At 51.5% G+C, this 26,695-nt stretch overlaps 1 protein-coding gene across 1 annotated transcript in view; it reads right to left on the bottom strand.

The window, feature by feature from the left end:
• Nucleotides 1-322: 322 nt before the first annotated feature.
• LZTS1 (leucine zipper tumor suppressor 1) overlaps nucleotides 323-26,695 on the bottom strand; it is a 62,231-nt gene continuing 35,858 nt past the window's right edge. Inside the window, exons 2-4 of the mRNA XM_002756880.5 lie at nucleotides 9,546-10,024; nucleotides 7,170-7,973; nucleotides 323-4,481 (exon numbers count right to left, since the gene is read on the bottom strand). Of these exons, the coding sequence (XP_002756926.1) occupies nucleotides 3,843-4,481; nucleotides 7,170-7,973; nucleotides 9,546-9,890 (1,788 nt within the window). The 5' untranslated portion in view covers nucleotides 9,891-10,024 and the 3' untranslated portion in view covers nucleotides 323-3,842. The remainder of the gene's footprint in view (nucleotides 4,482-7,169; nucleotides 7,974-9,545; nucleotides 10,025-26,695) is intronic.

The following is a 26,695-nucleotide window of genomic DNA, read 5'->3' as shown; positions in this document are numbered from 1 at the left end:
TGAGGTGAGAAGCCAGTGGGGCGTGCGGTTTGGGTGGGGAGGGGCTCTCTTTTGGAGAGGACACACTCTGACTCTACAGGGGCACCTGTCCCTGAGTCCCTTTTCCTCTATTTCACAGATAAGGTCCCGGAGTAGGTGATGGGGGCAGGGCCAGCTGAAGCCTGTCTGACCCCTGGGCCCCCTTTCCCACTGCCCTGTGTCACCTCCCTCATCCCCTCACTGGGGGAAGGGACGTCATCTTTCCCGTTCCAAGGTGGGAGTTCACAGGTAGCTGCCACGCCGCAGCAAGGGGAGCAGAGGGCAGACACACATGGCTCCAGAGGGCGTGAGAAATGGCATTCTTTATTCATAAATAAAAACATAAAATTGCCACAAATAGTTTACATGGCCAAAAAGTGACATCAGAAAAATGAAGCTGTTGAAAGCAAACCAAACCAAACAAGAAACCACAAAGAGAAAAATAACTATGTACATCTTCCAAATGCTGGTCCGTCCCAGCCTGCCCCTGCTGGGGGCTCCAGCTGTGCCTGCAGGCGCAGCGTGAAGTCCACCTGCACAGGAGGTGGGTGAGGAGCCCCGCTGGCCCAGGGATTCGGCCTCTGTCATGGCAGCACCCACTGCATGATGACTTGGGTCTTCAGGGAAACCCCTCTTCCAAAGCTGCTGCTTCTATAGCCTGGCCTGGCTTCGTTTCAGGGAACTGTCTCACCTAAGAGATGGCCTAGGCTGGGGTGAGGCACAGGAGGCTCAGCATGTGCCTCTCTGGGGAGAGATACCCCCATACCCCAGTCCCATCTGAGCTCAGTGCTATAGGGGCTGCGTGTGCCTGTCAGGAGTTCACCGGGAGACCTAGGAGGGAACCCCGGGAGAGTCCAGGCATTCTAAGGCCCAGGGGCAGAGTGCGATCCTTGGTGAGGTGGTGTGATGTTCTCTCTTGCAGATGTCCTTTGTGGCCACAGCAGGTTGGTTCAACCGAGTGGGCCAGCATGCCAGTAGTCGTGCCCAGAAGAAAGGGCAGGAAGCCCACTCCGTCTGGGGCCTGGGGCCAGGCTCCATGCTTGGAGGCCTCTGCTGTCCAGAGCCTCTTTCCAGAGAGGTGGAATCTGCTATGGTCCAAGAAGAGTGAGGGTGCTTTTGGACAGGACGGAAAGAAAACCCACAGGAAGGTGAGGTCAGTAAGCCGCAGGACACTTGCATTCTAGTGCCACCATGGGCCACTCTGGGGCCTGGGCTGGTAGCAGCCCAGGAAAGACATCTGCCACGTCAGACACTGAACAAGGCCTGGTGAGGACATGTCTGGGCTGGCCTGGGACAGGGCCATGGAGATATAGAGAAGGCTGCGCTCCTGTATGTGGAGGGCACCAGCGCACCATGGTGGAGCACAGCCTCGTGCCTCAGGGCCTGCCCCTGGGGGTGGCTGCCACTATTTCTCCAGCAACATCGGAGGGCAGAGCGCTGGACTCTGGCTGCTCTTTCTTGGCGTAGGGGGTCTCCAGCCTGGGGATGGGGAGCCGGCCTTTCCTCTCTCTCCATGGGGCAGTCTCACCAGGAGGAAAAACTCAAACAAGGCACAGCCTGGTGGAAAATAAAGGAAAGGGCTCGGGGGGCAAGGAATGGGACGTCTTTGACTTGGGTCTGAACTGTGCCCAATGGAGGGTTCTGCCCTCAGGCAGCGAGAGACTTTTGGCTTGTAGATTCCAGGTTTAAACCTAGGCTGTGACTAAGAGCAATGGCTTGAAATTCCAGAAAATGGCCTCCTCTGTCAGTTGAGGACGGCAGGATGGGCATCATTTAACCCCAGGGACAGGAAGACAGAGCCAGCCACAGAAAAGGTGACTCTGTCCACAGCCTGCACTCAGGGAAGGGCTGGGTCTTTGGAGGGCTGGGGGCAAGGAGGGAAGCATCTTCCCACCCCCACCTTGGGGTCTCCAAGGGCCAGTGGTGGGCAAGGCTGACATGGGAACTGGCCTCGGACTCGCGAGTTCCCAGATGCTCCCCTCCTCAGCAGGCAGCAGGCGCAGGCATGTGGGAAGGGCTGCCGTCCTGAGAACAGCAGCTGTGGCTACAGTCAAAAATAGAACATGGAACAGCCTGCTAGGCCTGGCTTGCTTCTGAAAAGACAAGAAAGAAAAAACGAAGAAAGAAAAAAAAAAAAAGAAAAATCTGGCCAGGCACAGTGGCTCACATCTGCAGTCTCAGCACTTTGGGAGGCCAAGGCAGGTGGACTGCTTGAGGCCAGAAGTTCAAAACCAGCTTGGGCAACAAAACAAGACCCCATCCCTACCAAAAAAAAAAAAAAAAAAAGAAAAAGAAAAGAAAAGTTAGCCAGGCATGGTGGCGTCCACCTGCAGTCCAGCTAGTTGGAGGGCTGAGTCAGGAGGATTGCTTGAGCCCAGGAGTATGAGACTGCAGGGAGTTATGATCATGCCACTGCACTCCAGCCTGGGGGACAGAGCAAGCCTGTCTCGTAAAAATAAAAATAAAATCCCTGAATCAAACAGCAGAGAAACGCCACCTTTTCTCCCTCTCTACCACCACCTCCAGCCCTGCATATCTGCAGAGAAACCCTAGACTCCCTGGGGCACTGCCCAAGCTCCTGAGAAAGGGAGCTGCTTTCTGGATCCTTTAGTCTGGGACAAATGGGGGCCTTGAGGTGGAGGCAGGATGGCTGGTGGCCAGGCTATCCACACTGCCGTGTATATGCCTCTTTTTCTTCCTGCTTGGGGCTCTGGCTTCCTGGCACTGTGAGGACCCGTCCTGACCTGTAGAAACCCAGAACTCAGCCCTGAAGTGATAAGGGGAGAGGTGTGCCACCAAACCTGGCCATAGGCAGAGGAGGAAAATGCCCAGATCACATATGTGCCATCTTAGATCTCTTCTGGACGAAGCAAAAGCTCAATTCTGGAGAAGGAAAAACATTCCAGAATAGTCACCAGCCAACCTAAACTAGTAGGGACTCCCTGCAAGATAGGGAGGCTCGCCAAGGATGGCTGGGAAGCCACACCCTCTGGTTCAAGGTGGCTTCAACCTTCCCTTCCAAGCACCCAGCCCAAGGCCTCAGGGTCTATGGCTTGAAGAGTGGCCACTGAGGTCAAAGGCTACCAGCTGTCCAGAAGCTGTTCAGCTTCCATTCGCAAGAATAAGCAGACAGGGGCTGGGCCCCAGGGGCCGGCCATCACCCACCCCTGGCTCTTACCCCTTGGCTTCTCCCTCTGCCCTCCTCAGGCTGTGGCAGGGCTCCACACTGCCAGACTGCCTGGCTCTCCCCTCCTTCCTGTGGCTTGCCGGGGCCAGGACAGTCCTGAGGTTTCAAAGCCAGCTCCCCCAAAACTCACTCCAACCCTACACCTCTGCGGCCGGAGGAAAATAGCTCAGGTTGTGATGGGGCCAGATTCCAAGGCTTCTGGTCATATATGGCTTCTTTCTGTTTCCAAGGCATTCCAATGTGTCCAGGAGGAAAAAGAGGTTGGGTTGAGAAGCGGAGGGGAGCCTCTGTACTTGGTGTGGCCACCTTCCCTGGAGGAGGGGGAGAAGATATCTCTATTTTGAACAAAGCCAAAGTTTAGAGAGCCCTTAACCAAAGCAGAGAGACCCCCCTGGACCCATTTCTTGGGAAAGCCAGAGGAGTGAGGGCCTGAGGTCAGGTGGGCTGCAGGGCAGTGAGCACTGGGACATCAGAGAGGGAAGAAAAGGCCATCCTGTCCACCCCTTGGAGCTCCCGGGTTTGTGTCCCAGGGAGTGGCGTCTCTCAGAGGGGTCTGAGTTGCTGAGCAGGGGGAATGCGCAGGAGAGCCCAGCCTTGCAGTGCCAGGTCCCCAGGACTCGCCTTCCCAGACAGCTCCTTAGATCTCGGTGGCTATGATGTCCTCATAGGGGATGTCAGCCCCTTCCAGCCCCTCCAAGGGCTCCCCCGCGCTGTCCCCACGGGCCAGCTGCTGCAGGGCCTTCTCCAGGCGCTGGTTCCGCTGGTACATGGCCACATAGCTCTGCTGCAGCTGCTTCTGGTACTGGATCACCTTCTCCTTCTCCTCCTTCCATACCAGCCGCTCGTGCTGGAAGCCCGAGGACATCTGGTCGTGGCCTTGCCGCTCCTCCCGCAGCTCGGCCCGAAGCCGCTCCAGCTCCCGCTGCAGGGCTGGCACGTCCTCAGGGAAGGTGGGTGGCACAATCTCACGGGCCAGGGCAGCCTGGGCCCGCAGCTCCTGCAGCTCCTGCTCCAGCAGGTTCACCTTCTCCCGCAGCAGCTCCGCCTCATTCTTCTTGCGCTGCAGCTCATTCTCACAGACCTCCAGCTCCAGGCCCTTGGTACGCAGGGCACCCTCCAGGTCCTGGGTCCTCAGCTCCAGGCTCTCCAGCTTGCCCCGTGTGTCTTTCAGCTGCGCCTTGAGACCCAGGATCTCGCTGGCCTTGGCGTTTACCTCTGTCTGGGACTCCTTCAGCTGCTGCTTCAGGAGGGAGATCTCACCTGACTTCTGGCACACCTGCCAAGGGTGGGGAGACAGAGCGCCAAGAGGTGAGTGTCCTTATCCAGGGAAGTGACAGTTCAGCTGCCTAAAATAAGCCACCCCGGATGCGGTGGCCTGGTATCAGGCTTCTAGCCTTCTTTGTCCAGTCTGAAACTAAGCTGGCATTGCTGTGACCTTTTCCCCAGGTTATGGAGCCAAGCTATATTTACTATATATAATGATAAAATTAATAATCATCATCATGTATAATGATACACAGTGTATTACTGTTATTATTATTTGAGATGGAGTCTTGCTTTGTTGCCCAGGCTGGAGTGCAGTGGCGTGATCTTGGCTCCCGGCAACTTCTGCCTCCCAGGTTCAGGCCATTCTCCTGCCTAAGCCTCCCAAGTACCTGGGATTACAGGCCCCGCCCCCCCTCAATGCCCAGCTAATTTTTGTATTTTTAGTATGAGACGGTGTTTCATCATGTTGGCCAGGCTGGTCTCGAACTCCTAACCTCAAGTGATCTGCCTGCCTTGGCCTTCCAAAGTGCTGGGATTACAAGTGTGAGCCACCAACGCCTGGCCACACATAAGTATATTATTATAAACATACTTTCACCAATAATGTACAGTGTTATTAAGTGCTAAGCCCCACATTTGCTCATCTATTCCTTACAACCTAATGAAGTAGGTACTATTACATCAATGAAACTGAGGCATGGAGAGGCTATGATAGTAAATAGCTGGTGAAGTGACCAGCCTGAGGGCCAACACACACACACACACACACACACAAAGTGTGAAAGCAAGGATTTGGGCCGGGCACGGTGGCTCATGCCTATAATCTCAGCACTTTGGGAGGCTGAGGTGGGTGGATCACATGAGGTCAGGAGTTTGAAACCAGCCTGGCCAACATGGTAAAACCCTGTCTCTACTAAAAATACAAAAATTAGCCAGGTGTGGTGGTGTGTGCCTGTAATCCCAGCTACTAGAGGGGCTGAGGCAGGAGGATCGCTTGAACCTGGGAGGCGGAGGTTGCAGTGAGCCAAGATTGTACCATTGCACTCCAGTCTGGGCAACAGAGTGAGACTCTGTCTAAAAACAAACAAACAAACAAAAAAAAAGAGCAAGGGTTTCATCCTAATAGTCTAATCACTATGCCACATTGCCACCATACCTAATGTATTTAGAATCACCTGGACCATAAGAGGTCAGGCTGAGGTTCAAAGCCAGGCCCATACCTCAGCCACAACTGTGTCACTCCCTTCATGAAATGAATACAGGGTTGGCCTTGGAATGAAATTCTTGGTCCTAACCAGGCATCCTGGGTAGGGTGGAATTTTTTCCAGGACTGTGCAGTGTTTCACTGAGGGCAAGGGGAATTTTCTACTGTGAAAGGAAATATTAAGGTGGCTTCCAAGCTTCTTCCAAGAATCCATTCTGTCAAGCCACATGCTCTGGCCTTCATTCACCCTTAAGATACAGCCAGACCTCTCCCAATGAGCCACCATGATCCCAATGGCCAAGATCCAGAGACACAGTGGCTTCGGCTTTCATCATTGCTCTTGGCCAAATTTTGATGGGGGATAGGAGTGGAAATAGAGAAGGAGGGCAAGAGGAGAAGACAGTCATTCCCCGTTTGGCAGATGTGGACTGGGTTCTGCATCCACGCCAGCATGGTGCTCGTCACTGGGTACAGCAGTGAATATGCGATGTAGTCTTTACACAGTAGAGGAGAGAGGAGGGCTGGGTGCATGCAGGGGTAAGGTTGGAAGCTGGGGGCACAAACATGGATGACAGAAATCAGGCTGGCACAGAAACCAATACCATCAGTATTAAATGGAAGTTATGTAGCTGCCAGTAGCAGGCAGGCTAAACCACTGGTCACTGACTTGCACGTAGCCAGGGTTTTTGGCATAGACTGAGGTTTGGACTCTGAACTGGGGGTGAGGCAGGCACGTGGACAGACCAAGCTGGGTACGAGCATGTAAAGAGCCTCAATGATGGACTTAGTTTCACGGGTCATCCAGACCACTGGGCTGCTGAGAAAAGCTGCTTTCCCACCAACAGGATGCAGAGGTTATGGGGTTCTCCAGCACGGTCAGGTCCAGATGCCTCATTTCCAAGTGCGGCCGAGTGTGTGTGTGTGTGTGTGTGTGTGTGTAAGTGTGAGAATCTATCCTTCCTCTCCTAGGTTTCCATCTCAGCTCACCCAATAGAAGTTCCCCTTATACATCCGCAAGGAATGGCCACTTCCATCGCTGAAACCTGCCAAAAATGGGGCCCCTCTTACTAGTGGGTGCCATCCCCTCCCTCCAAGTCAACAAATACATTCTGTGCTCTCTTGGGCCACTGGCCCAGAATGAGCTCAGGCATGGCTTGTGCTTCTTCCCAGCCTGAGCAGATTGGAGGGAGGTCGGCCCACAGCCTGGCTGGGCCTTAGTACTCTGGCTTCCAGCTTCTTGGTTAATGGCTCACTTGGGAAACTGAAATCTGGGAGCCACAAGGGTGATAGCGAGGACAGGAGGAAGCTGAGAGGTAAGTCAATCCCCCAGCATGGTTTGTAGGGAGCCCCTTCTTTGGGTGATAAAGCCAGCACATTAGCCCCACTTGCCTTTGAGGTCTGTGTTTGCACGCTATTGGCTAGCACCAGAAGGAGAGGAGGGGGACTGGCGCAAACCACTGACCACCCAAGCCCATGAGCACGGCGTGGCCTCACCTCCCACTGGGTCTCCTCCAGCGCAGGGCCAAAGCTGGTCTTCTCCCTCTCGTAGGACCTGAGCTTGGTCTCCAGCAGGTCCTGCTCCTTCATGAGGCTCTCGAGCTCCTGCCGGAGCTGCCGCTTCTCCTGCTGAAGCTGCAGTACCTGCAGGTGCAGGACCTGCTGTGCACGCTGGCTCTTCTGCGAGGCCTGCTTGAGCTTGCTGCCGCCTTTGGGCTCCGGGGCCTCCAGCTCGTCCCTGCAGCGCCGTGGCCGCTCCTCATAGGCCAGGCTAGAGGCGAGCTCCTTCTCCTCAAAGCTGCGCTGTAGCTTCTGAAGGGCACCCTCCCTCTCCAACAGCTTCTGCTCCAGCTCCTGGATGCTGCACTCGTCAGTGGAGATGGGGGAGCGGATGCATGATGGGCCCTTGTCTGCCTTGCCTGGGTGGCCCAGCTTGCTACCTCCATCGGAGAAGGACAGAGCCTTCAGGCTCATCATGTTGCTGTCCTGGAGGACAATGCCCTGGGTGATGTTGTGGGCAGAGCCCCCAAAACGGCTGGTGGGTCCCACGGGTGTAACCAGTGGGTCCAGCTGGTAGCTGCTGCTGGTGCTGTGTGTGGGCAGGCTGGACATGGAGTTCCGGCCAGAGTCAGACAGCGCCCCAGAGCACAGGCCGGGCTTCAGCTCCTGCTCCTTGGGCTTGTCTGGAGGGGCGGGGTGCAGCTGGTGGCTGGCACTCTCCGGGGAGGAGTGCAGGATGGCTCCTGACCGCGGCAGCACAGGCTTGAAGGCTGTGGGCCTCACTGCACCCTTCTCGGAGCCCTGTAGAGGAAAAGGACCATGGTGATTCATGTCTCCCCTGTGCATTCACTATACCCTGTCTCCCCAGGCATGTATGCCATCCTGGAGCCGAGGCTCCCAGAGACCATGTAGCACCCCTCTTGGTCACTTGTCTTAGCAGACCTCTCCTGTTGCTTTGAAGCAGCTGAGTGTGATAAATCTCTCTTGAGAGGCCAGGCGCAGTGGCTTACGGCTATAGTCCCAGCACTTTGGAAGACCAAGGCAGGCGGATCACCTGAGGCTGAGAGTTCAAGACCAACCTGACCAACATGGTGAAACCCCATCTCCACTAAAAATACAAAATTGGCCGGGTGTGGTGGCGAATGTCTGTAATCCCAGCTACTTGGGAGGCTGAGGCAGGAGAACTGCTTGAACCTGGGAGCAGGAGGTTGCAGTGAGCCGAGATCATACCATTGCCCTCCAGCCTGGGCGACAAGAGCAAGAATCCGTCTCAAAAAGAAAAAAAAAGTCTCTTTTAAGAAGGAAAGAACCCTCTGTCCCTGGGGAATGTCAATGGTGACTTGGGCACTTTGTTCTGTGAAACAGCAACCTACCACCAGCTTGTCCCAGCCCTCCTGAGGTGATAAACACATTTTGAGGCTCCTGCTCTGTCTGTGTGGGGCAGGTTAGGGCATTAGGCCGCCTGAGCTTGGTGACCCTCTCTAGGTCCATCCCTTCTTCCTGTTTGCTACCTCTTCCATTAAGCCTGGAGCAAGGACACTGACCTGGCCTCCTCACAGGGTTGGGAGGCTCACTCCAAATCACAATCCTTTTTAAAAACTGTAATTTTCCCCGGTGGAGTGCTTTGCAGTTTATAAGTCCCTTAGTTTGAAAAGCTGAATGCTCTATGCAAACATAAGAGGCTCTTTCCTAGTAAATCAAAGCCTTAGATTCATTTCCCCAGGGCAGGGACAGAGGACTGAATAGGAAAATTGATTTCAGTGTCCACTCGTGGGACGCACGAGGACTTGAGCTGGTCTAAGGCCTGGAGTTCTGAGTGCCTGGGCCTCTTCTGCCCTCAACTCTGCTAAATGGAAGACAAAATTCCAGCCCATATTCAAAGATGCCCCCAGGCACAGCTTGAGCAAGGAGCTACTGCACATCAGGGCAGAAAATGAGAACACACGACCCATCCCTATGAGTCTTCTGGGGAGAGAAGCGGCTAGCTTCCTGCCTGCATCCTCTTTATCTGCGCTTCCAAATGAGAACAGGGCTCCCTCTCCTTCCCAAGGCTTGGCAAATGCCAGAGTCCTGCATTGACAATCCAGCTACATTTCAGTGTAGCTTCGGGAAGCTTACATGCCCCCTGTGCTCTTTGCTTATGGGCTGACCCAAGACTTCTTCTTCAGGGGACTGAGCAATGCTCTAATTCCTTTGTGCAACCTTTGATCTCTGCGGTGTGGCCAAAGGCTTCCGCCCAAACCCCTGCTGCTCTGGCTTCTTGGAGTCTGAATGCTTAGGTCACCACTCCCACTGTGCCCCCAGGCTCTCTACCCCCATTTTGCTTTCTCCTGCCCTTCCAACCCACTCACCCTTGCCAGAGACCCCGCTTACCATTTCTAGCTGGTTGGAGAAGGGCATGAGCTTGGGGGGTGTGGACGGGTCAAAGTCCACCCCAGCCTGGCCCCCTAAGTCCCCACTGGACAGCGCCGTGTAATCTGGGTGGTGGGAGCCCCGGGCTTTCTGGCTGACCTTGATGTAGAAGAAATCTTCGCTCTTGCCCATTTTGGAGCTGGACTTGCCATGGCCCGAGTCCTGGGAGAAGCCAAACCTCAGCAGCCCGTCAGAATAGCGGTTGAGCTTCTTGAGGTGGGAGGATTTGCGCAGCTTGTACTGCGAGGCCCGGCAGTGCTTGCTGTGGAAGCTGTGGCCGGAGATGAGACTGCTGACACTGCCCATGGTGACGCAGGGCTGAGGATGGGGCAGGGTGGGGCGGGAACCTGGAGAGGCTGCAGCAGCAAGGGGCAGTTCTGTCTCTGTGAGGGGACTGCGGTCATAGCAAAGCCCTCACAGAGCCTGTGAGAGCCGTAGACCTGGAAGGAGACACAAGACAGAAGTCAGCCTGGGTGGGAGTGGTCACAGCACAGCCTTAACAGTGGTTTAAGGGGTGGTTATTCTGACTTCCAAATCCGGGCAGTAGAAAAATGCATATCAGTGGTCAGCTCTGTCTCCACTCCTGGGTGCTCCATTCCTTCTTCCTTTGTCTGATAATTCAACAAACATTCTCCGGGAGCCCACTTCAGGCGAGCCTCTACTCTAAGCACTCGGGACCCAGCAAGTGACTAAAACAGTCACAGTCCCTGAATTCCTGGAATTTAGGGGTACAGTAGTGTGGAGAGGCCAGAAGCAAACCAATGTGTACTATAGCAAGTGGGACCAGTGCTGGGGGAGAAACTGGAAGAGAGAGAACAGAACAGAACAGATTTCTGGGAGGTGGCTCTTTTATGCAGGGAGGTCTCTTTTGTTAGGGTAGCATTTAAGGAGGCCTCAAGAAACAGAGGGGACAGCTATTCATACCTGTAATCCCAGCACTCTGGGAGGCTGAGGTGGGCAGATTGCTTGAGTCCAGGAGTTTGAGACCAGCCTGGGCAACTTAGAGAAACTCCGTTTCTACTAAAAATACAAAAATTAGACAGGCGTAGTGGTGCATGCCTGTAATCCCAGCTACTTGGGAGGCTAAGGTGGGAGAATCATCTGAGCCCTAGAGACCAAGGCTGCAGTGAGTCACAATCATGCTACTGCACTCCAGCCCGGGCAACCAGAGGGCGACCCTGTCTCAAAAAAAAAAAAAAAAAAAAAAAAGAAAAGAAAATGAGGGGTAAGCCATGTGGAAATCTGGGGGAAGAGGGGTTACCAGAAGAAGGCCAAAGTACAAAAGCCTGAGTCCCTGAGGCAGAGGGGGCTGGCTGTGTGACCTGCATGGGGAGCAGCCTGGCTGGAGAACAATTAGCAAGGCTGGGAAGAAACAGAAGCCAGGAGCCAGCAGACCCCAGATGACAAGGAGGCTGTGCAGCTGTAAGAGCTCTGGTTTTGCTTAGGTTGAGACAAGGAGCCCCTCAACGGCTTTAAACAGTTGACACCTTGTTCTGCCTTAGGCTGGGGAAGGTCATTCTGGCTCTGGTGGGAAAGACTGGGATAGAAGTGGTGAGCTGGTTCCTGAATGACTAATAGACCTAGTGCAGGGTGGCAGTTGTAGATTGAGTTTTAGATGTGGCATTGGCTCATGTCTGTAATCCCAGCACTTTGAGAGGCCAAGGCAGGAGGATCACTTGAGGCCAGGAGTTCAAGACCAGCCTGGGTAACACAGTGAGACCCTGTCTCTAAAAAGTTTTTGATGTGATCTGAGGTTGAGCTGATAGGACTTGCCAAAGGATCAGAAGAGGGAGTGAGAGAAAGAGAGGAATCAGATGCAAAGCCCATTTGGCATCTAGGGAGTGATGGAGAGTAGGCAGGAGGGTGAGTGGGCAGCTGCTGGGAGCTGCAGATGCACATGGCAGAGCTGTGAGTGTGGAAGTGGCTATAAGACTAGATGGGATGGCCGGGCGCAGTGGCTCAAGCCTGTAATCCCAACACTTTGGGAGGCTGAGGCGGGTGGATCACGAGGTCAAGAGATCGAGACCATCCTGGTCAACGTGGTGAAACCCCATCTCTACTAAAAATACAAAAAATTGGCACCGTGGTGCATGCCTGTAATCCCAGCTACTCAGGAGGCTGAGGCAGGAGAATTGCCTGAACCCAGGGGGCGGAGGTTGTGCTGAGCCGAGATCGCTCCATTGCACTCCAGCCTGGGAAACAAGAGCGAAACTCCATCTCAAAAAAAAAAAAAAAAAAGAAAAAAAAGACTAGATGGAATCACCAGACAGCAAATGCAGAAAGAAAAGAGAAGCCTGCGTATGGTTCGGTTCAGATGGAGCACTCAGCATCTAGAGGTCAGGCAGGTGAGGAGAAACAAAGAAGAGGAGCAGAGGTTTTGAGGGTGATCTGGATGTAAAAGACCTAAGAAAGCCAAGTCAAGAAATTGTTTCGTAAAAATGGTGTCAGAAGTGGTGGCTCATGTCTGTAATCCCAGCACTTTGGGAGACCTAGGCAGGTACATCACCTGAGGTCAGGAGTTCGAGACCAGCCTGGCCAACATGGTGAAACCCAGTCACTACTAAAAGTACAAAAAATTAGCCAGGCAAAAGGGGCATGGTGGCATGCACCTGTAGTCGCAGCTACTCGGGAGATTGCATGAGAATAGCCTGAACCCAGGAGGCAGAGGTTGCAGTGAGCTGAGATCATGCCACTGCACTCCAGCCACGGTGACACAGTGAGATCCTGTCTCCAAAAAAAAAAAAAAAAAATGGTGTCAAGTGCTGCTGAAGTAAGACAACAATTGAGAATTAGTCAATGCATTTGGCCACGTGGAGGTCTTTGGTAACCAAGACAAGAGCAGTTTTGGAGGAATGGTGGATTAAGAGGATTCAAGAGAGAAAGAAGGAGGAAGTCATCAGCCTTGATGTTGAGAAGTACCCAGCTGGCTTGGTGTGCATTCCAGTTACATCACCTGCCAGCTGTGACATGGAAGGTAAACTGTTTAACATCTTTAACCTTTAGTGTTAAGAACTAATTCTAAGATACCCTTAAACTTTTTTTTTTTTTTTTTGAGATGGAGTCTCACTCTGTTACCCAGGCTGGAGTACAGTGGCATGATCTTGGCTCACTGCAACCTCCACTTCCCCAGTTCAAGTAATTTTCCCACCTCAGCCTCCCAAGTAGCTAGGATTACAAGTGTGTACCACCATGTCTGGTTAATCTTCGTATTTTTAGTAGAGATGGGGTTTCCCCATGTTGGCCAGGCTGGTCTCAAATTCCTGACCTCAGGTGATCCACCAGCCTCAGCCTTCCAGAGTGCTGGGATTACAGGCATGAGCCACCGCACTGGGCACTTTTTTTTTTCCAAGTAATAGTATAGCATCTTGTAATCAATGCTTTAAACAATCATAACCTTGTCAGTCACCAGACAGAAGAAACTGGGATGTCAATACCAGCACATGTGCAGATTCAGGCAAATCTCTAAGTTTAGATCACATGATTTTCAAAGCCAGAGGAGGTTTTGTGATTGTCTTACATCGTGAAGTAATTCTTAGTCAAAAGGCAGGCAATCCAATTAAGAGGGGGAAAGCCACACGTTTAATAAAACAGGAGAGGCGGAAGGAGCCCGTTCTTCACTCTGCTCTACGTTAAACCATCAACCCTAAAGGGGCTAAAGAAATCCCAGGTGGGGCATGGAGAATGAACAGACACAGCTAAAAGGGAGCCAGAAACCCTCTGACTCTGTTTTTAAATTTTAATTTCATTATATTTATATACTTTTTTTTTTACAGTTAGCAGTTTTGCATGGAGATTCTGTGACTCTGAATATCAAGGCTTTGATTCAAACTTGTATTATTATCCTGAAGAATAAAGAGGTTATGTTATGAATGAATATGTTCTGTTTCTTTAGGAAAAGCACAGCACAACAAAACTTCATTGCCTCAGTTTAATACATATTTTTACATGAAAATCTTTTATTAAACTGATGGCTTCGTAGACTCAAGGAAACACAGTGAAGCCTACCTCATAGGATTGTTATGAGAAATTTAAGAAATACCATAATATGATAATGGCTCTAGAACATTTACTCAATACTTAGTATACAGTAGGCACTCAAAAAATGCTAGGCATTCTTATTGGTATCTGTTACTTATATTGTGACCATGGTCCTTGCCAGCATCCATCATCCCTGTGGATCTTGATCTTCAATGTCCACACTCAAGGTCATCCATCTCTAGCTTAGCCGAGACTTCTAGGTCCTATGGGGCGAAAATTCTACTCTGGTCCACAGGCAGGGGTGTCATTTTGGGCCAAAAGACCCTCCTGTGCTCTGCGCAACATGCTCCTCGGACCACGGGCTCCTTTTTTTGCCGTGCAATACACACTGACGAGCAGCTCTACCTGCAAAGCTGTGCAGACCAGACCATCGGCTGCAGCATTGGCAGGATTCTGATTTTAAAATCAGTTTCTCTAAGGTTTCTTCATTTACAAAATGAAAATATTAATATTAAATAGGGACATTAGGGAGATGAAACAAATGAACGGAAGTAAAGTACAATGCCTGGCACATGGTAGGCACCCTACAGGTGTGTGTGTGATATGTATTGCCTTCAAGCCTATGACATCGCTGGAGGCTATGGACAACATCGGGGCTAAAGGGATCCGTGCATGGCTCTCCTGCTCCACCTCCATCCCCCCTCACCTGGGCCTTGAAAGAGCCTCCCAATGTCTTTCCCTAGTCTGTTCATCAGAAGCATGTGAAGCGTCCAGGTCATCAGACTTCCCACTGTGTAGAGTACAATGCGCACTCCTCACCTTGCCCTGCCTGTCCACAGGGACAGCCACACTCATCTGTTTCCTGGTGGGTGAACACAAAGCCCTGACCCATCTAGGAGCCGCTGCACTTGCTGCCCCTGCCTGGAATTCTCCTCCCTGGGCTCTTCACACGGATCAGCCTTTCTCATTTTCTAGTTCTCAACTTGAGTCTCACCTTTGTAAGATGGCTTCTCCAATTACCCTTGAAACCCTTGCACCCTTCCCCTGTTACTGTCTACCAACCTGTTTATTCCCTAGGTGATGCTTGCTCTCACCTGTACTAATCTTATTGTTCTTTTTTATTTTTTAATTTTAGAAATGGAGTCTTGTTCTGTCATCCAAGCTGGAGTGCAGTAGGTGACACAGTGATCAAGCTCACTGCAGCCTCCAGCTCCTGGCTCAAGTGATCTTCCCATCTTAGCCTCCAGAGTAGAGGGGGTGACAGGCACACACCATTGCTCCTGGCTAATTTGCTTTTTTTTTTTTTTTTTTTTGTAGAGATGGGGTCTTGCTAAGTTGCTCATGCTGGTCTTAAACTCCTGACCTCAAGCTATCCTCCCAACCTTGGCCTCCCAAAGCAATAGGATTACAGGTGTGAGCCACCACACCTGGCCATGTCTTATTCTTAAATTTAGGGTTCAATGTGTTTATCTCTACCAGGATACAAACACTGTGAGAGCAAAGATTTTTTTGTATCTAGAGCTCCTAGAACAAAAACGGGGAGAAAGAGGCAGAGTCAGGAGGTGGGATGGTGGCTCTGGCCACTCAGCTGGCCAGTGATGGAGGTGGGATTGGACCCCAGGCTCAAATGCCACAATCTCCACGCTAAAATTGCACATTGCTGGGGACTGTAGGTGAGGCCCAGAGATGTTAGGGTTCCCGTCCCAGATAGCAAAGGGAACTTCCTGGGTTACGAAAGAGGAAGCCTAGAGGAGGAATCAAAGGCAGGCTTCTCTAGTGGAGCTTTTGGGCAAATGCCCAAGAAGGTTGTGAGCGAATGCCAACAAGGTCGCAGGCATTCGTAACCTCTGTCATTCACCTGTACAGTAGCCCTGTGCTGTGTCCTAGAGGGTCAGGAGGAAGAAGACAGGTGATGCCAGGAGCCCAGGGGAGGGGTGGCTGAAGAATGGCCAGCTCCAGTCCTCCTGAGAGTATTCCTGTCCCTCAGCCCAGATACCCAGCTTGCCACTCCCAGGTCTCCACACGCACAGGAGCTTTGAAGTTTGGGGTGACTTTGGGATCCACTTGAAGCTAAGCTAATCACCTTTAAGTGTCTAGACTTGTTCCACTGTCAACTCGGCGAGAGCATTACCCAAAACTTGGCTGTGTTCCATCCTGGTTCCCAAATCCATCTTCTCACCTGCCCCCATCCAACTTGCTGTCTCTGCCCTCCATAAGAAGAGGGTGAAGAGACACATTTTTATTTCTAGGAAACAAATTCCCATTGGCTGGGAGTACCTCCGTGGGGTGAAAACAAGAAATCACATAGATGCTGGGGATTCGGGAACGGGAGAGGAAGAGAGAAGGACAGAGAGAAGGTAAAGGAACTGCAGAGCCTCATACTTCACATGGCATGGCATGATGACCCTGCATGGCATGGTGATCCTGCACAGTGATGGTGACCTACAAGAGTTCCTACTGAAGGAATCTAGCTAGAGTTGGGCTTTAGACCTTAAGAGAAGAGACAGGCAGGGCACAGTGGCTCACGCCTGTAATCCCAGCACTTTGGAGGCAAGGCAGGTGGATCACAAGGTCAAGAGATCGAGACCATCCTGGCCAACATGGTGAAACCCTGTCTCTACTAAAAACACAAAAATCTTAGCCAGGCATGGTGGTAGGCTCCTGTAGTCCCAGCTACTTAGGAGGCTGAAGCAGGAGAATCACTTGAACCTGGGAGATGGAGGGTGCAGTGAGCCAAGATGGTGCCACTGCACTCTAGCCTTGCAACAGAGAGAGACTCCATCTCAAAAAAAAAAAAAAAAAAAAAAGAGAGAGAGAGAGAAGAGAAGAGAGAAAAAGAGAGAACCCAAAACAGCTAGTGGAAAGGAACCACCCTTCTCAGAATCCAGCCCCAGGACCAGCCCCAGCCCTCGCACCCCTCCCTGACACGACCTCTTCTCCCCTAGCCTACTTGCGCTGTGGGTGGCTGTTCCACCAGGATGGGGAAAGGCCCAGGATATTGTGGGAAGCCCTCACTTTTTTTTTTTTTTGAGACGGAGTTTCACTGTTGTTACCCAGACTGGAGTGCAATGGCACGATCTCGGCTCACTGCAACCTCTGCCTTCTGGGTTCAAGCAATTCTCCTGCCTCAGCTTCCCGAGTAGCTGGGACTACAGGCATGCACCACCATGCCCAGCCAATGTTTGTATTTTTAGTAGAGACGAGGTTTCACGTTGTTGACCAGGATGGTCTCGATCTCTTGACCTCGTGATCCACCTGCCTTGGCCTCCCAAAATGCTGGGATTATAGGCGTGAGCCACTGCGCCCAGCAAGCCCTCACTTTTGAGTGACTTCTACTCAAAAGTAGTGGGAGCGCCGAGCTGCCCCTTCCGCAACCCCATTTTGCACTTCCCTTTCCAAAGGAAACCAAGGCTCAAGACAAAGTGACACCTGGCTCTGATGGTCCCTTTCTGGAATGTGGAGACAGAGGCATGGGGTTGCAAAAGGTCTGTCTGGACTCAGAGTTGTGAAATAACCTGACTTATCCTCGCACCCCAAATCAATAGTTTCCCTTCCCATGAATTGAAGCAGCTATGCCTTTGCCCACACCAAGTCCCACGTTATGGCTGGGAAGAGGAGTGGAGGATTCATGCACACCCTCCTCCTCCTTTGCCACCATGCAGTACGCAGAGGTCACTCCCCAAGCTGGAGATGCTTAGTCTCCAGCCACCCTGCCTCCTGCCTCCTTCCTCCCACTCAGCTTCTGTTATTTCCCCTCTCGCTCCCTCACATACTTCCCTCCTTCTCCATCCCACACCTCCTCCCCTAAGCTAAGGAGCAGGGGGAAGGGCCGGCCAGCACTCAGCAGTGAACTCAAGGCTGCGCTGCACTGCAGACACCTCTGCATTCTGCACTTGCCCCTCTTTACCCCATCCATTCCCCCCAACACCTTTGCCCTCTGCAGGCCCACAACAATGCAAACTCTTGAACTGCCTACTCCCCAAGCCCACCCAGCCAAGTGTGTCATCAGTTAACTGCTCTGCCAAGTAGCCTGCTGGCAGGACTGAGCTCATGGGGCTGCAGTGTGGGGGTTCATTTGGTCATCTACTAAAAAATACGAATTCAGCATCAGACATGGGCTAAGTATTGTGCAAAATGCAGAAGATCAGGTGGGGAAGAGGGGAGGGGAGAAGGGAGGAGAACAGTTAGCGAATGGTACAGAAAACAAAAGCCAAAGAGACAGGGACAAGAGTGTGTGTATACATGTGTGCACGTCTGTGTGTGCATGTGTGAACGTGTGTGTGTACATGTTGGCGTGTGTGTACATGTTGGCGTGCGTGTCTACTACTTTAGGTGGAGTGGCCAGGAAAGCCTCTGAGAAGGTGACATTGGAGAAGAGCCAGCCTGATAAAGTGGTTTTGTAAAATGATCCCATCATCAGGAACCGCATGTGCAAAGGCGTGGCGGTCTGGATGAACTTGGGCTTCATGTTAGAGCAGCCGTTCTCAGATGCGGGTAATTTGGCAGGACCTGGAGACAAAACATTTTTGCTTGTCATGACAAGAGTGCTACCTACTGTTATTTAGTGAGTAGAGGCCAGCGATGCTGTTAAACATCATACAATGAACACACATGACAACCCCACAACAAAGAATGATTTCACCCAAATTGTCAATAGCTCTGTGGTTAAGAAATCTGGTTTAGGCTGGGGGCAGTGGTTCATGCCTGTAATCCCAGCACTTTGGGAGGCCGAGGTGGGCAGATCATGAGGTCAGGAGTTTGAGACCAGCCTGAACAACATGGTGAAACCCCATCTCTACTAAAAATATACAAATTAGCTGGGCATGGTGGTGTGTGCCTGTAATCCCAGCTACCTGGGAGGCTGAGGCAAGAGCATCTTGAACCCAGGAGGCGGAGGTTGCAGTGAGCTGAGATCGCACCACTGTACTCCAGCGTGGGTGACAGGGTGAGACTCCGTCTCAAAACAAAACAAAAACAGCCGGGCGTGGTGGCTCACGCCTATAATCCCAGCACTTTGGGAGGCTGAGGCGGATAAATCACGAGGTCAAGAGATCGAGACCATCCTGGTCAACAAGATGAAACCCTGTCTCTACTAAAAATACAAAAATTAGCTGGGCGTGGTGGTGCGCACCTGTAGTCCCAGCTACTCGGGAGGCTGAGGCAGGAGAATTGCTTGAACCCAGGAGGCAGAGTTTGCAGTGAGCCGAGATCGTGCCATTGCACTCCAGTCTGGGTAACAACAGCAAAACTCCGTCTCAAAAAAAAAAACAAAAACAAAAACAAAGAAACATGGTTTGTGGGGGAGGGAAGGAAAATATGAGTTTAATACCCCACTTGAGTCACTGATTCAGTGTGACTCTGAGCATGCTATGTTAACCTCTCTATGCCTCAGTTTCCTCACCTGTAACAGGAAGGTAACCATGCCAGCCCTGCCAAATGACTTCATTATGGAAAGGAAAGGAAGTAGGAGCTTAGAAAGTATTTTGCAAAATCCCCAGTGCTGGTTATTGTTATTCTTTCTCATTGTTATTCCCCAGGAGAGCTCTCTGCGATGCTCTGTTGCTTTGAGAAGCACTGCAGGGCTGGACTCCCAGGGCAGAAGCTGGCCTGGCCACAGAGGTCTTAGTTCCACTGCCTGCTCCATGACCGCTGCCGTGAACTTGGAAGCAGGCAGAGACTGGGGTGGGCTTTGCTCACTGGTGCAGAGCCTCGAGCCCCCTCCGGGCTCAGTTTCCAACCACAACATGAGGGTCTGGATTAATTTCAGTCTGTGTGTGTGTGTGTGTGTGTGACCTCTTAAGAATTTAACGAGACCTGTCAACCCCCTCTTCAGAAAAATGCATCCTCCTCCAACATTTTGGCTCTGACTTCTTAGGGGTTCCCTGACCCCTAATGCCCCTTGATTGACATAGTTTAAAAACAATACATCCTGCATTGGGGGATTGAACATGAACTTTGGAGAGGAATGAATAACATGGTCCTGGATTAGTGACTTCACTTGAATGACTCCCTGCTTCCCTTCAGGAACTGGAGAGACCATTGGAAGTGAAACCAAAGCAAATGTGTGGTATCCTCTCAAGGCAGCCCCATCCCTCCACACTGACTCCAGCCTGAAGCCGATCCAATCCTCAAGAGGTAAGCAGACTTTAGACCACTCAAAGGGGGATGCGAGGTGGAAGAAGGGGTCTGGGTGGTCAGATGGGCAGGCCTCTAGACTGGCAAGCAGAGTTCAGGGAACAGTGTCTCCCAAAGGCTCGCCCGATGCCCATCAGACATCCCACACCACAGCTTCCTTTACCTTCTGTTTAATAAATTTTTAGATATGGAAATAGGTACAAAAGTAACCCAAGTACCCCATGCAGAATTGACAGTTGTTCAAATGTTACCATATGTGTTTCAGAAACAAAACAAACATCTCAGAGTTGGAGTCCCCATTTCCTATTCCTTAGCCCCACTCCCACCCTTAATCTCTCTCCCCAGGGGGAAATTTTTCATGATTTGAGTGGGAACATTTTTGGATCATTAAACATATTTTAACATCTATGAATACTATGCTTTTTACTTTATGTAAATGGCATATGTATCATTCTGCTACCTTGATTGTTTTATTTAAGCTTTTATTCCATACTTGGGATCCATTCATGTGGACAGCGTGTAGAGCTAGATCTTCCCATTTACCTGCTGTGTAATAGTCCCTTCCTTCCTTCCTTCCTTCCTTCCTTCCTTCCTTCCTTCCTTCCTTCCTTCCTTCCTTCCTTCCTTCCTTCCTTCCTTCCTTTTCTTCCTTTCTTTCTTTCCTTCCTTCCTCCTTTCCTCTCTCTTTCTCTCCTTTCTCTTTCTCTCTCTCTCTTTCAGATGACAGGAACGCACCATCATGCCCAGCTAATTTGTGTATTTTTAGTAGAGAGATAGTTTCACCACGTTGACCAGGCTGGTCTTGAACTTCTGAACTTGTGATCCTCCCGCCTCAGCCTCCCAAAGTGCCGAGACTACAGGCGTACGCCACCGGGCCCAGCCACCACCTCATTTCTTTTATGCTACTTAGATGTTTCGGTTCTGTTGCAAAAACCCTCTTTTATATGATGATTTTTCCACATGTGGAAGCTTTACTAAGATTTATTTTATTGGAGTCTCAGAAGCTGTCTAGTTTTCAAAGCCCCCTTCCTTATATTAAAACTGTCCAGGAGAGGTGACATCTAGGACTGCTATTAGCCAAGACATCAAAGGAAGGCAGCAGCAGTGAGACCGAGAGCCCTGAGTCAGACTTGGTTGTGTTACCCTGGGGGTGGGGAGGAGAAGTTGCTGTTACTCAGAAGAGGGGCACTGACAGAGCTGAGGCCCAGGGAGGAGACCTGTGACCAGGTGGGGTGAAGGAGCTTTGGCCAAGCAGAGGGGTTGACCTGCTGCAGGTAGAGGAGCTCCCTGCCCTTCGGCAGCCTGGAACCTGAGGCATAACCAGCCAGGCAGGACCTCAGCCATCCTCTACCCCAACTGCTTCACTACACCCTGAGGCCACAGCAGAAAAGGGACTTGCCAAGCTCATATCACGAATGCCAGGCTCCAACCTTGTATTCTGTCTATTTTACTAACAGGACAGGGCTAAGTGGGTTTCATTTACAGCTGAGTGGAAGAGGCAGAGAGGAGAAAGAGCAGCCCCTGATCTACCTGGGGCATGCGGAAAGGGGAAATGTGGGTGTGTACGTGTGTGTGTCAGGTTGTCTGATACAAATGGGAGTTCAGCCTGTTGGACTCACAGTGCTGCTCTGATTCAACCCTGTGGGTTCAAGTGCCCAGAAGGCAGAGGAGGCTGTGGCTTCAGTCCCAGGTCGGGGAGCAAGCTGCCTCCAGGAATGGGTGGTTGCAGGACAGGGATCAGAGCTCTGCCTGCAGCTCTCCCCTTCCCACTGGGCCGGCATCACCAGCCCAGGATAATTTCTAATCTTAGCCATGGGAACCACGCCTTTGCATTTTCATGCTTAGTTCCATCTGTGCAACCTGGAGAACTTCACACTCACTATTATTTATTCACATTGTCCCCCAGGGTAGACAGCATGGCAGCCATCTTGTTGGCTGCAGAGAAGAGGAACAAGGCCTCTCATAAAGAACTTGAATCTCAGCTAGGTGTGGTGGCTCATGCCTATAATCCCAATACTCTGTGGGGCCAAGGCAGGAGGATGGCTTGAGGTCAGGAATTCGAGACCAGCCTGGGCAACATTGTGAGATCCTCCCCGCCATGTCTATAAAATATATTTTTTTTTTAATGAGCCAGGCACAATGTCAAAATGCCTGTAGTCCCAGCTATTTGGTAGGCTGAGGTGGGAGGATTGCTTGAGCCTAGGAGTTGGAGGTTGCAGTGAGCTATGATCATGCCATGCACTCCAGCCTGGGCAACAGAGAGACTCTCTTAAAAAAAAAAAAAAAAAAAAAAAAGGTGGGGAATCTCATCATGAAACCTCAGCTTCCTTTCTAAGAAAGAATATAGCCCTGTTTCAGGCCTGGCTCCCATCTCCCTGCTCTGGGCAGAGCCCAAACCCCTCGGCCACAATTGCTCCTTGGTGCTCAGCTCCCTTGGCCCTCAGCCTGCATAGCCTGCAAACAGCTCTTGCCTCATCTAACTTCTCAGGGGTAAAAGTCTGTCACCTCACTTATCTTTAAACCTCCTTAAAGGCAGAGCTGGGGCTAAAGGTTATTTGTATCACACATAGGGTCAAACACAGTGCTAAGAACATAATAGGTGCTCAATAATTTTTTTTTTTTTACAGAGTCTCACTCTATTGCAGGCTGGAGTACAGTGGTACAATCCTAGCTCACTGCAGCCTCAGCCTCCCAGGCTCAAGAGATCCTCCTGTCTCAGCCTCCCAAGCAGCTAGGACTACAGGTATATGCCATCATAACTGTCCAATTTTGTGTAGAGACAGAGCAGGACTTGCTATGTTGCCCAGGCTGGTCTCAAATTCTTGGGCTCAAGTGATCCTCCTGCCTTGGCCCCCCAAATGCTGGAATTACCAGTGTGAGCCACCATACCTGGCCCTCAATAAATATTTTTAATAAAATCAGCTCATAAGGAGGCACAAGGACTACTGACCCAGTTTACAGAAGGGAAGCTGAGGCCCCCACAGGGCATGTGACTTAAACTGAAGTCTCCACACATGCAGATACCGAAGCCAAGTCTATATACTACCAGAACCCAAATCTGGTTTTCACCAGAAGATTCATCACTTAGACTGTGAGTCAATTGGTCACCCGGAGGAAAGTACATCCATCTTCTTCCTTAACAACCAATCCTGTTCGGAGTTTTGAACCAAGACAAAAAAACGCAAGGCAGAGTTTCTGCTTTTGAGGATCTGGTTGAGGGATCTGACAGCTATGTACACCTAAACAAAAAGGGTGTAAAAAAACGAATTTAACTGAAAATACAGCTTTCTTAGGAATTTGCTGAGTTAGAGCCAGTCCGTCTCTGCCCCTAGCATGTAAGTGGTTTTTAATTTTTTCTTTTATAGAAAAGGTGAAAGTTACTCTCTGGGCTGGGTGCGGTGGCTCATGCCTGTAATCCCAGCACTTTGGGAGGCCAAGGCAGCGGGATCACCTGAGGTCAGCAGTTCAAGACCAGTGTGGTCAACATGGTGAAACCCTGTCTCTACTAAGAAGGCAAAAATCAGCCAGACGTAGTGGCACACACCTGTAGTCCCAGCTGCTCAGGAAGCTGAGGCAGAAAAATCACTTGAACCCGGGAGGCAGAGGTTGCAGTGGGCCAAGATCGTACCACTGCACTCCAGCCTGGGCAACAAAATGAGACTCTATCTCAAAAAGTAAAAAGTTACTCTCTTATCTGCCTCACCTCTCAGGCACCCTGGTAGAGGATGCTGTCTGGGCTGTCAGGTCCCCTGGTTTCTGGTATTGTCCTTGTGTTGTTTTCCTCCTGCTTCTTTGTCCCCAGGATGCTGAGAGGCCAAGAATTCAGACCCGCTCTCTGTGTACGGGGCTGGATAACAGTGAGGTGCAGGGGTCGAGGGGAGCTCTAATTCTGGTGCCGCCCCACTCCCGCCCTGAGACACTCATCTCACTTTCTGGGCCCTGCCTACTCTTACATGTGGCTGGCACAGTTGCAGGTCCTTAGGACGAAACTGTCAGGCATCATTCATCAGACCTCACACTACTTGTTTATTTTTTGAGATGGAGTCTTGCTCTGTGGCCAGACTGGAGTGCAGTGGCGCGATCTCAGCTCACTGCAACCTCCGCCTCCCAGGTTCAAGTGATTCCTCTGCATCAGCCTCCCGAGTAGCTAGGATTACAGATGCGCACCACCACGCCCAGCTAATGTTAGTATTTTTAGTAGAGACAGGGTTTCACCATGTCAGCCAGGATGGTCTCCATCTCTTAACCTCGTGACCCACCCATCTCAGCCTCCCAAAGTGCTGCGATTACAGGCGTGCGCCACCGTACCCAGCCCAAACTTCACACTTGGCACATACTTCATTGGCATGTTTGCATTATGCCCTCGACGAAAGATCCCAGACCGATGGGTCTGTTGTGTCATCGGGCAAATTATTCAATCTTTCAGGGTCTCCATTTCCTCATGTGTCAGATAAGCACAGTTGATACCAAGGCCCAGCCATTGTCAGGATTAAATGAAATCACAGATATAAAAATGCTTGACCACAAGGAGGACAGCACATGTCGGATGCATTGAAACCAAAGTGCATGTGAAATTATAGCACAGCAGCATGGAAAGATGGTAGAATTAGATCCTCATTTGTCTTAAAGTTAAAAGAGCAGGTCCTTTAGGAAGGACTCTCCTCCCCCACCCCCACTCCCATCTCACCAGACCTGCCTCCAGGAGGGCAGCTGCTCCTGCAGAGAATTGAGAGCAGTCCCCAGGCATCTGCCAGCTGGGGCTGGGGGGCCCAGGCTGCACCAGACTGGTGGGCGGGCCTCCAGCCAGCTCCCCAGCAGAAGTCTCTCTGGGGCTGAATGGGGCACGTGCCCAGGGCTAATTGACTCCCCTTTTATGATGATCATCCCCATACATACTCTGTCCGATCCAGCTTTCCTTATCTGAATTCCTCCTCCTGTTTGTATTCCTTGTCCTTGACCCTTCCTCCCATTTGCTGCTCTAGATGAGGGGGAAAGGGGTCGGGGGCCAGGGCTGGGGCAGGGGTGAGCCTTTGAGCTAGTTAATCATCTCAGCCCAGGCTGCAAACCTCCCGGTGCTCAGTTTGCAGACGCCTGAAGGGCTACATGTGCAAAGCTCAATACAGATTTTCTGAGTGAATGCATGAATGAAAAAGAGGCGAGCGTGGAGGAGGAAGGGGGAGGGGGAGCGTGGGCAGCATGAGGAAGGGCTGAGGTTGCTGAGGTGCTGGGGAAAGAAGCTGCTGGTGGGTTGGGAGCAGGGGCCCACGCAGCTCTCAATTAAGTGCTCTTGGATTCCATGGAAAGGCAGAAAGTGAAAGGGAAATCGCTGGCAGGCTGAGTCATTTCATCGAGTCGAACAATCGGAAGCAATTCGGCTTCCCACTGCTCTGGAGGAATCAAAAGCCACTCTGCCGGGCGGGCTTTTGTGCGCTGGTCGTCAGCGCTCAGCTGCCGGGAGCCTTCCTCCGTCCTGGTGGGCAGCTTGTGTCTTAGCAGCATTGACTGACATTTCTCCCCAGGAACAAGATTACCCACCAATCCCAACCTGCCCTTCCCCCTTCCAAAAATAAAGCCACAGTTACATGCAAAGCTCATGCAAATTTTACCCTGCTGTTGTTTGTGCTGCAGCTGGTCCAACGTGAGAGTAGAAGGCAGGGTTATCCACATTCATGGCTTGGACACCAGGGCCCAATTGAGCCCAGCACTGCCGGATAAGGGAGCCTCTTCTGAAGACACGTGATACAGATCTTAAATGGGGGAGTGGGTGCAGAGGAGGCCTGGGCATCTGGCTAGATTCCCTCCCATCTTACCTGGACAGACAGAGACTGGAACCTGGGAGCAGATGGGACTCTAGAAGCCAGAATGTTGGGGGCAGATGGCCCCCTGCCTGCTAAATTTTTAACACCCAGAGTAAAAACTAAGTGGGCACCCCTGGAAGGTGAATTTAAAGATCCCAGGTCTGAGTCTGAGTGATGAACCAACATGAAGCAACAGAACCTTGGACGGGGATTAAAACATATGTTTTAACCATTGACCAACTCGGTATGCTGAGGCCAAGTTCAGGTTCAGTAGGGAAGAATCCATGGAAACTGAACAACGGCACGCATGGGCAAGGGGGAGGGGAGTGAAGATGCTGTGAGCTCCCTAGGCAGGTTGATAGCTGGTTAGCCTTTGGCAAATCAGACAATTCCAAATTGGATGGGAACTCTCTCAACGGATCTCTGACTGTGGGATGCCTTTGTGGCTCCCTTCTCTCCAAAATTCTGATCTTCCTTCACCGTCCCCAGCTCCACACTGTCATCCTCTTTACTCTAGACCAGGATCTTCCATGAGGGAAATGCTGCAGGTGTGCGACTCTCCATTCCATACCAGGAGATGGGGTGGACACAGGAGCCTCTAACTAGCGGGCACCCTCCAGCAGAGAGGGCGTTGGGACCCTTCAGGGCATCACAGAGGCACCTGCCTCCTTATTCCACCTATGCCTGAGGCCCTGAGCGGGCAGGACCAGGCGTCCCAGGCAGTCAAATGCATTGGCACCAGATCACAGATGGAACCACAGAATGGAGAAAAGCTGTTAAGGCCAGAGGCATGTCAGTGCTCCATGAGACCCACAGAGGGTAGGTGACGTGTCCTAGGCTATGCAGCGAGGCAGGGGCAGAGCCGAGCTGGAAGCCTGACCTCCCGGCTCCCTCCCCAGGGCTCTCTTATATGGTTCTTTCACAATAGAGCAGGAAGGAGGCATAGGTGGAGGGGAAGATCATTCTATGCTGAGAGACTGCTACAAAAATACTCCCATCACATCAAGGATGAAGCTAAGTCTCCCACCCCAAACCCCAGCAACCTGCGGCTTCCTGTGTCATCAGCCATCAACAGTGGCTGAAGGTAGGTGCTAAGTGCTGTCTTTCCATGGAAAATCAAGGGCAATTTGGAGCTTGTGAGTTTGGATGGGGCAAGAGACAGAGGTGGCAAGACAAAGAGTATAAAGAAGCAGGCAGCCT

This window comes from Callithrix jacchus, chromosome 13 (assembly GCF_049354715.1).
Source record: "Callithrix jacchus isolate 240 chromosome 13, calJac240_pri, whole genome shotgun sequence".
NCBI lineage: Eukaryota > Metazoa > Chordata > Mammalia > Primates > Cebidae > Callithrix > Callithrix jacchus.
Note: the sequence above shows the minus strand (reverse complement) of the source record. Positions and strands in the feature narration are given on the sequence as shown.